At 37.8% G+C, this 10,400-nt stretch overlaps 1 protein-coding gene across 1 annotated transcript; it reads left to right on the top strand.

Annotated features, from left to right (window-relative positions):
* The first annotated feature begins 3,013 nt into the window (after positions 1-3,013).
* On the top strand, positions 3,014-10,050 carry LOC139941205 (uncharacterized). Its single transcript, XM_071937667.1, has 5 exons — positions 3,014-3,192; positions 6,261-6,365; positions 6,966-7,010; positions 7,697-7,897; positions 8,754-10,050. Exons 1-5 carry the CDS (start codon positions 3,135-3,137, stop codon positions 9,005-9,007), a joined length of 663 nt encoding a protein of 220 aa, XP_071793768.1. The 5' UTR covers positions 3,014-3,134; the 3' UTR covers positions 9,008-10,050.
* The last annotated feature ends 350 nt before the right edge of the window (positions 10,051-10,400 follow it).

Below are 10,400 nucleotides of genomic sequence, written 5' to 3'. Positions count from 1 at the left end.
AGAGTTGATGTTTGAAACAGATAAAACTGACCCCTGATCTCAACTACTTTATGATTGAAATTACTGCGCTTTGGTTTGCACACAGAAAGGAGTTACTTTTAAAAAAGGTATTTGATGTCCGAAAGCATCTAGAAATTCTGAGCAAAACATAAAATCTGGTAGAGTGGTTCCGAATGGTGTAGTTTATTATTTCTTGAAGTATTTAGGGCTGATATCGATCGCATTTTTTTATGGCAACTTTGTGGAGCCCTATAATGCATGCAATCTCATTTATACCATGGCCAGTGAATAAAGTAATTGATTTCTCAGGAAGGAATGGTTTGATTAATTTACTATCTATTTCATCAATAATGCTGAAAGCTATAATGGTGCAAAGTTCCAATCTGTCCTTGATTAACTTATTGGCTGTTTTCCACTTTGAATGACAGTGATGTTAAAGGCAAATTACCTACAATAATTATCAGCATAAAACCTCAATTGGTAGCAAGTTGAGAAACGGCTCCATCCGAAGTGACGTGATTTTCGAGAAAGAAGTAAAGTATTTTTCAACGAAGTTGATTTCGAGGCCTCAAGTTTAGAATTTGAGGTCTCGAAATCAAGCATTTAAAGCACACAACTTCGTGTGACAAGGATTTTTTTTTCGTTCATAGTTATTTCGCAACTCCGATGACCAATCGAGCTCAAATTTTCACAGGTTTGGTTGAGACACACCAAATGAGAAGATTGGTCTTTGACAATTACTACTAGTGTCTTTAAGGAAGATCTCATTTGAGGTTTAAAAATTTGTAGAAAAGAACCAAAGCGTGCACACTTCAAAAATAAGGCCGAGAATACACTATGACTTTAGGATGTTGCTTTTTATCCTCACATTGCATTGAACAGTGTTCATGAAAAAAATACTATTTGGTTTGGATGTTTTTTGTATGATTTCATTGCATAGTTGTAGGTTTTTTCTTCATACGAATGCAGTTTTGAGCCTCAAACAACGTAATAAACAATCCCGACTTGAAAATTCAGGTATGTGGCTAAGATATTTGTCGTTATATGATTATTGTGATTGGAGGGGCCCGGGTTGCAGTTGTCTGTATCTCAAACTCTACTTTCAGTGAACAGGTTAAAGGATTCGGGTTCATTTCAAAATGCCCACAGATTTACATCACACAGGGTTTGATGATAACGATAGTGGAAAGCTTCCCTTCAAATATTACTAACTAAGGTTGTGTAGTCTTTGAGAAATGAGTAAAACAATTGTCACAAAATAGTTTTGAACTGATGAATCCAAAATTATTTTAGCATGTAAAATCCCCTTAACCAGTTATGAAATTATACCAAAACCATAGCAATAACTGGTTAATACATTTTTACATGTTAAAACTGAGACGGAAATTATTACTTTTACTAATTTCTCAAAAACTACAGCACCTCTTTAAGTAAAATTTCTAGGGAAGCTTTCTACTATCATAATCTTCAAACTGTGTAAGTTTAATGTATATCTGTGGACATTGTGTTTTATGGAAAAAGTACATATATACCCTTTAATGCCTTATTATTGCTTGTCATTGCAAACTTGCAGTGAAAATCTGCCATCATTTTCCATGTTAACCATCCTCTAGGAGTCGCACTCAAGTTTGCTATTTAGAGTGTATTCACCATGTCTTTATGAAGACGAGCTGTACTGGCAGATTTCATTTCGAGCTGACTAAACCACTTGAGAAGCGAAAAGTTACCACCATAATGAGGGCCTATGGTCCTTTCTTTTGTAACGCCACACAGCCCGAGTTTTTGCCAACCCTGGTTGGGTAACTATGGAAAGCCATGGATGCAAATCAAGACAGATATCTACTGTTTGTAAGAAGGTTTTTTTTTACACCTTTTTTTTGGGGGGGGGGGACCAAGCAAACAATCGTGGGAGGTATTTTATTTACTTGAAAAGTTGCAGAAAATGTTTAGCTTGGTTAAATTATCTGAAGAACATGGGAAATTATCTACACACTTTCGTTTTGGGGAAAAATAGGCGACTTTTACTGGACGAATGTGGGTATCTGCCCACGTTCGTCTTGGGAATAAAATACGCCACCCGGATGAGCACACCGGGGTCGACCCGGGGAAGCTAATCGAACGCACCCAGTGCAGTGTGCATTGTATACTTTGCATTATGGGTAAAAGTTTTCCACGAGGAGCAGTTTACCCAATTACGTGCAACATTTTACCACAAAAAGAGCATGTCCGGCTTTTTTCCGTTAGTCGCAAGGTAAACTTGACCACGTGGCACCGGGATAATGTGTTTTTGTACACTTAAGTTGCTTTCAATGGCAGATATTTTTAAAGTAACTTTTAAGCACCTTTTTAAACAAATTACTTTCTCGGTAGGCCTGCATAGCCAACTCGCCACGTAGCCCAACATAAGAAGGTAGGCTACTCAACGTTCGTACCCAACAGATTTAATCAGCAAGTTTTTACACGTCTTGTTTTTGTAGAAGTTGAACGTGACCCCTTTTCTTCCTCAACATCCCTTTAATGCTTTCATACGCTATGGAGCTGTCATTCAGTCTGTCTCTTTAGAAAATTTCATCAAAGCTTTTTATTGAAGGACATAACAATATTGAGGTCTATGGAGGAGATGGGGCCAAAGTAATCGAGCTGCATGATGCAATTACTGACACCAATGAATTCTGCTGAGCTGAAAAGAATAAGGTTACCAGCGAAAAGGGCGCATAAGCATTCGTAACATGGTTCCCTACAGAGTTTCTTAGAGTTTTGATAAAAACAATTTTTTTTCTAATTTCTGCTCAGTTACCTGGCTCGCGGTAAAATTAAATTGGGCATGCAGCAAGGGTTTTTTCCTGTTGCTGTGGCAACGGTTGCTCATGCTATCGCAACTGTTTGGTTCGCGTCGTTTGCTTGCCTCGTTGCCGAAACATAACAGTCAATGGGTCTAACGAGCAAACCGGTAGGCAACCAGTAAACATGTTTTCAATGGAAACCTTTGGATAGTCAACAGGTTAAAAAAGACATGTTGAATTAGTGACTATTTGTTTCTAGAGTCACTGATTGCTCTTTAGAAAAACAGCACCGGGATCTTCAACTACCGTTGCCAATGGCTGGGCGTTAGCACAGTCGTATTGACAGCAACCATGGCGTTCTTCGTATTACTTCTAAAGTGTGTAATTGTTGCTTCAATTGCTGTAGAAGGTAAGACATGTTCTTATGCGTCTTTATTTAAACAGATGAACAAATAATAATGTGTTGAGATGATTTGGTGATCCATTTGAACGGTTTAGCAAACCATTCGCAATGTTTGATTCAATTCAAAACAATCATTCAAAATTCCAAGCTATGTTAATAAATTCAGTTTAAAGGATCTATGTAGGCCTAACTTCTGTAGGACAAAAACACAATGTCCACAATTATACTAAACTTACACAGTTTGAAGATAATGATAGTAGAAAGCTTCCATGAAAATACTATACGTGCCGAGGTGCTGTAGTTTTGGGGAAATGAGTAAAACAATGTCATGAAAATAAATTTCGTCTCATGAGACGAAAATTATTTAAGTCATTAACAAACGTATTTTCATGACATTGTTTTACTCATTTCTAAAAAACTACAGCACCTCAGTAAGTAAGATTTTAAGGGAAGCTTTCCACTATCATTATCTTCAAACCCTGTAAGATTAATCTAAATCTATGGACATTTTGAAAAAGTTCCCAAAATCGTTTTTATTAAAAGAAAACAGCAATCATTTTGCACGGTTTGGTAATCCCTTTATGCTTTAGTAATTTGAAATTGTCGGCATGGTTTAGTAATCCGTTTGCATTATTGTTTAATCTTTTTGCGTGGTTTATTAGACTGTTTCTCATGAACAGGGGTCAATTTCATAGAGCTGCTTAAGCAAAACAAATTGCTTAAAGTCACCTGGAAGTGGTATTTTTCAAAATCTAGCTTTTGTCACTAATATATGTGTTTTGATGAGTGGAATGTGAATAAACAGTTAACTAAGGTTTTAAAAAATCAGTTCTTATGTTATTTACAAATTTAAGAGTAGACCCCGACCCGAGAGGGCGCTGTTCGTGACGTAAATCGAGGCAGACTTTGCCTGTAATGCGTAGAGTAAACACAATTGCAAAGTACATGTACGGACAAAGTCGTGAGTTTGTACGTTAAAAAAAAAAAAAAAAAAAAAAAAGGTTTTTTTTCCGGCAATGCCGAACAGGTGTATTGCTGCTGAATGCAGAAAAAACACTTTTTGAAATGTACCAACTCACGACTTGGACGTACATGTACTTTGCACGTGTGTTTACTATACGCATTGCAGGCAAAGTCTGCCTCGATTGACATCACAAAAGGGGTAGGCGGAGTCAGCCCCCCAAACAACTTAATATATATTTTAAACATATAAATCGTGACAAACAATATTACTAAAAAAATTGTTTTATTATTCGTAAGCATATACTCTTATGTTTGAAAGAAAATTTTTTGACTCCCATAAATGGAACACGGTCGGCCATTTATGGGAGTCAAATTTTTGACTCCCATAAATGGCCGACCGTGTTAGTTCTCGCAGTAAAAGGAAAACCACGCAATTTCGAGGCAAACTTGTGTGAATAATTGTATTCTACTTTTAAAACATCTTTCTAACCATATGCATTGTATAAAAAACGGTTATAAACGCTCAGTTATAGACCAACTCGTCCGATCCAAGGCAACGTGTTCCTTTAATTTTTTATTGTATATTTCAATCAATAATGCAATGTAGTTGATTTGTTATAAAGCCGCTGAAGCGATACTTGATTAATATAAATACTTTAAACCATTTGAGTTCTTAATTCAATACCCTTGAATGTGTCAAAGATCGCAAAATAATTTATTGTGCACCCAAGTCATCCATGCACTAAAAAACATAATTATAAGCGCTCAATCATAGCCGGTGTCGCATGCAATTATGTCCTCTATGCAATACTATCCGGAGGAGGACATTGTTGCATATGCAATAATGTCCGCCGGACGGTTTTACATATGCAATCGTGTCCGCCCGGACGCTGCTGCATAGTGTAATTGTGTCCACCCGGACACATTTGCATATGCAGTTGTATCCGCGTGCAAAACCGTCCTTGCAGTAAACTAAACGCCCTTGGTCGACGGAACACGTTCGCCATTGTTTTGCAAGCTAAGTGCATGTCATGAATGACATGGGAAATGTCGGCCGTTGGGTATTCGCTGCAATCATAAAATACGTGAATTATTCATGCTGCATAATACGTAGGTTCAGCGCATGCACGCTCGCTTACGCGCGCACATACTGTACATATACAGTCATGTACATGTCCGCCGTAGTGTCCGCTCCGGACACTTTTGCATATGCAATCGTGTCCGGAGCTATGCAAGAACCGTCCGGTGGACATGTATGTGCGTGTGTAAGCACGCGTGCATGCACTGAACCTACGTATTAAATGCAGCATGAACATTCACGTATTTTATGATTGCAGAGGATACCCAACGGCCGAACATTTCCCATGTCATTCATGACATGCACTTTGCTTGTACAAAAATGAACGTGTTCCGTCGACCAAGGGCGATTACTGCAGGGACGGTTTTGCACTTGGATATAACTGCATATGCAAATGTGTCCAGGCGGACACAATTGCATTATGCTGCAGCGTCCGGGCGGACAGAACTGCATATGCAAAACCGTCTGGCGGACATTATTGACGGACATGGTTGCATATGCAATAATGTCCTCCGGATAGTATTGCATAGCGAACATATTTGCATGCGACACCGGATGGTTTTTGCATAGCCCCGGACACGATTGCATATGCAAAAGTGTCCGGAGCGGACAGTATTGCATGGCTAACACAATTGCATCTGACATCGGAAATAATTTCGAGTACACGAAGTTATTTCAGGCGCACGGAGTCTTTTCGAGTACACAGAGTCAAATATTTTGAAATCTGAGCTTGAAAGTGGTTCATATCTTAGAGATGAGTTTAAAGACGAATTTTAGTTGCACCAACAATTTACATGCGCTGTTTTCTCACATTTTGCTGAAATGGAAGTTACGAATTAGCAGTCTGAATACCGAATGAGCTCAGCATAGTAGTTTCTCCATTGTTCTTCTGTAGGCCTAAGTGACAATAAAATAATGATCAAAATATGCCTCAGAAAATGCAGGCATTTGAAACAGGGTTTTGATCGTTTTTCATGTATGTAGTTCTGTGTGCACCAACACAGAGTGACTCACATGTACATAGTTTCCTCAGGTGCCGTGAACATGACGTCAACGGTGACTCCCTACCAAGTGCGATTTGGAAAGGACGGTCGGCCGCTCATGGAGGATTTCGAAAAAAGGACGCCTTGCGGACAAGGTAAACAATAATGACTGATAAGATTGGCCCTTTTTAACAAGAATTTCCTGGCATCATTTGCATCCTTAAAGGCAGTGGACACTATTGGTTATTACTCAACATAATGATTAGCATAAAACCTTCATTGGTAACGAGTACTGGGGAGAGGTTGATAGTATAAAACATTGTCAGAAACGGCTTCCTCTGAAGTAATGAAGTTTTCGAGAAAGAAGTAATTTTCCACGAATTTGATTTCGAGACCTCGGATTTAGAATTTGAGGTCTCGAAATCAAGCATCTGAAAGCACACAACTTCGTGTGACAAGGGTGTTTTTTCTTTCATTATTATCTCTCAACTTCGATGACCGATTGAGCTCAAATTTTCACAGGTTTGCTATTTTATGTATATTTTGAGATACACCAAGTGAGAAGACTAGTCTCAATTACCAATAGTGCCCAGTGTCTTTAATTCAGGTTTTTGTTCTGCAAACACGGAAATACGGTGAAATAAACTACATCGGTGTAACTGTTGCACCCTATCGAGCTCAAATTAATTATAAAAGATTAAAACTGTATTTCTGTCTGCCACTTGACTCAAAATGTATGTGTTTTTTTCTCTCAGACGAACCGGTGCCAACAGGTGGTCAGGGAGATGGTCACATCTTGGGTATGTACAATTAAATTACCACGGTTCTATCCTCTTGTATGACTTTTTATTTGCCAATCAGTACGTCCTCATGTTTACTTTTGATGGTTATTAAAACTGTATTTGTATCCTTTATAAACGGGTAACTTTCGAATTTACACAGGGGTCAAATATATGCAATTAAGCTCGAGAAATCGCCTGGCTCTGTAATTTATTACTATTTGTAACGTTAAAAAGACATTTTAATTCAGTCTTAAAGGAACACGTTGCCTTGGATCGGTCGAGTTGGTCTTTGAAAAGCGTTTGAAACCGTTTGTTATAAAATGCATATGATTAGAAAGGTGTTTTTAAAAGTAGAATATAATGATCCACACAAGTATCAATCGAAATTACGTGGCATTCCTTTTACCTCGTCGACAAACACGGTCGGCATAATGGTAGTCAAGACTCCCCAAAATGGCTGACCGTGTTAGTTCGCAATTTCGAAGCAAATGTGTGTGGATCATTGTATTCTACTTTTAAAACATCTTTCTAACCAAATGCATTTTATAATAAACGGTTACAAACGCTTTTCGAAGACCAACTCGACCGATCCAATTGTGTTCCTTTAAGGTATTGTAAACAAATTACTGAAGCTCATGAAGCAAAACTATTAATAATTTTAGTTCTCGAGATATGTTGACATTATTTTGATTAATTACTGACAGCTACAACGGCATTCAATGAAGCTCCTCAATCGCCATGTGCCACCTACCATACGAGTGACAGTGACGTCAGGTTATACCTGTTGAATCGTACAACTATCTCATTCCCCGTGAGACTGGACTTCACTCTCAAGAATCACGAGGCTAACTTGACTGAGGTGCGCTTCATGGGAAGAGCGGACGGCGATGTGGTCTACGCTGTTCGTGAGTATATACAATCTTTACACAGTTGGAAGATAGGCCTACAACACATTTTATTTTAATGGGAAAGTCAAAGTTGAAGTTCGAAATTCGAAATTCGAGGGTCGCGATTCCGATTATTATAGCGTTTGCAATAAACAAACATTTAAAGTGTTGAAGGTTAACTTGAAAGCAATGAGTGCGAATCGGAAACTAAAATCTCCACGAACATCTATTTAAAGGCAGTGGACACTATTGGTAATTGTCAAAGACTAGCCTTCACAGTTGGTGTATCTCAACATATGCATAAAATAACAGACCTGTGAAAATTTGAGCTCAATCGGTCATCAAATTTGGGAGATAATAATGAAAGAAAAAAAACACCCTTGTTGTGCGCTTTCAGATGCTTGATTTCAAGACCTCACTTTCTAAATCTGAGGTCTTGAAATCAAATTCGATTAAAATGACTTCTTTCTCGAAAACCACGTCACTTCAGAGGGGGAGACGTTTCTCACAATGTTTTATACCTTCAACCTCTCCCCATTACTCGTTACAAAGTAAGGTTTTGTGCTAATAATTTTTGTGAGTAATTACCAATAGTGTCCACTGCCTTTTGGCACAAGTTTTGTTGGGTGTAATGAACAACCCTCACCGGGAATTGTAACATATTTTGGTTGTGAAGAAACATAAGGCCTATAGCTCCATGTATTGTTTCTAAAATGTTGTCCTAATAGAACAACAGAGACGATTTAAAATTAGTCGATATTTCTAAAAATTAATGTTCATGGTTAAGCATTACAGAGATATAGCACGTGTTGGAATTAATGTATTTAATGCTTACACAAGATAACAAATCCTCCCAAAACTTATATTTTGCCAGAGTTTACACGTGGTCAGGGTGTTGGTCTTGAAGGTTTGGTTGCACACATGATGGACATTCAGTTTGATGGATCTCATCGCTTCTGGGTGACTTACGAGGATGGTGAGGTAAAGGTGGGATTACACGGCCGCAATGGCGAACCGCTGCTTCACTACACCGATCCGAATTTCACGACAAATCAAGTGCGCGTTGTTGAGTTGCACTCTAAGACAATAACTCGAACTGAGTGGACGGTTTATCAGCCATGCTTTTAGTAAGGCTTAAGATTGCCAAAAAAACCAAACAAATTTAAGTCACCTGGAAATAGAATTTTTATCTGTTCAAACATAATAGTAGGCCTATATGTTTAGTAACAATGAAATAAAAAAAATAATTGTTTGTAACGATTTATATCTTTAAAAAATAGATAAAGTTGTTTAGGGGGTTGACTCCGCCTACCCCTTTTGTGACGTCAATCGAGGCAGACTTTGCCTTGATGCGTAAAGTAAACACACGTGCAAAGTACATGTAAGTCAGTCGTGAGTTTGTACGTTTCGAATAAGGTTGTTTCCTTGCATTTTCCGGCAATGCCGACCAATTGTATTGCTGCTGGATGCAGCAAAACAACCAAAGATGGCGCCCCGATTGACGTCACGAACAGCGCCCTCTCGGGTCGGGGCCTATTCTTAAATTTGTAAATTAAATAAGATAAGAACTAATTTTTTAAAACCTTAGTTAATTGTTTATTCACATTCACTCATCAAAACACATATATATTAGTGACAAAAGCTGTTATCACTATGCCCAGATTATATTGTTATACTGACGATCTCGGCACCTTGTCGCGAATCACAGAATCCTTGATAATAAAGTGAGTGTGGATGAATAGGGGCACTGACTGTCGATACTTAGTTTTATCCTACTGTAAATGAGTTGTAACAAAAATACTTTTGAAACAGTAACATCTATCTCAACATTTAGAATTAAATTTTCTGTTATTTCGGTATCACTTATTGAGTATTAAAAATGAACATTTTGCAAACGAGTTTGCTTTATTGTAGACCTTAAAAATATGCTTAGAGTAAATAACTCTTATCTTGTAAACTTACTAACTATAAAAGGGAATATATTATTTTTATTTTAATGCTTATAGTCTTTGTATTGCTATGATTGTCGCGAATTAAATTGTGGATATAATTATTTTATGCTCATCAATGAGAAGACGCACCAAGTATACTGTTCATACTTTTTATTATTATCGATCAATAGCCTATGTGTCTTTGGTTCGTTGTTATGTGGTTGTACAAACAATAAGGGAATCAATGTGTGGTGAAAAGGTTTTCAACTAGTGGTTTAAATCCAACGAGGCCTGGTTCTTGATAATTTTACCGAGACGAGGTCGAGGTAAATTATAAAGAACCAGGCCTCGGCGGGTTTAAACCACTAGTTGAAAACCGATTCAACAAACTTTGATTCCCTTTTATAAATACCTTTTCGGTCAAAAACATCATCACTTTTTGGTCAAAAAGTAAAATAAATGCAAAAATTATTATTGTTAAATGATTTCTTTCAACACAACACCCCTCCAGCTATGAAAATGGTAAAGCCCTCCGCCGCCCTCGGGTAAACAACTCCTTATAAGGCAATGCTGTGAGCGCTCGCGCGTAT

Source organism: Asterias amurensis, chromosome 1, assembly GCF_032118995.1.
Source record: "Asterias amurensis chromosome 1, ASM3211899v1".
Taxonomy (NCBI): Eukaryota; Metazoa; Echinodermata; class Asteroidea; order Forcipulatida; family Asteriidae; genus Asterias; species Asterias amurensis.
This window is presented reverse-complemented; position numbering and strand designations above follow the sequence as displayed.

Coding starts and splice junctions, on each gene's coding strand:
- LOC139941205 (XM_071937667.1), top strand. CDS start 3,135: ATGGCGTTCTTCGTATTACTTCTAAAGTGTGTAATTGTTGCTTCAATT. Junction 3,193..6,260: donor TGCTTCAATTGCTGTAGAAG/GTAAGACATGTT, acceptor TAGTTTCCTCAG/GTGCCGTGAACATGACGTCA. Junction 7,898..8,753: donor CGATGTGGTCTACGCTGTTC/GTGAGTATATAC, acceptor ATATTTTGCCAG/AGTTTACACGTGGTCAGGGT.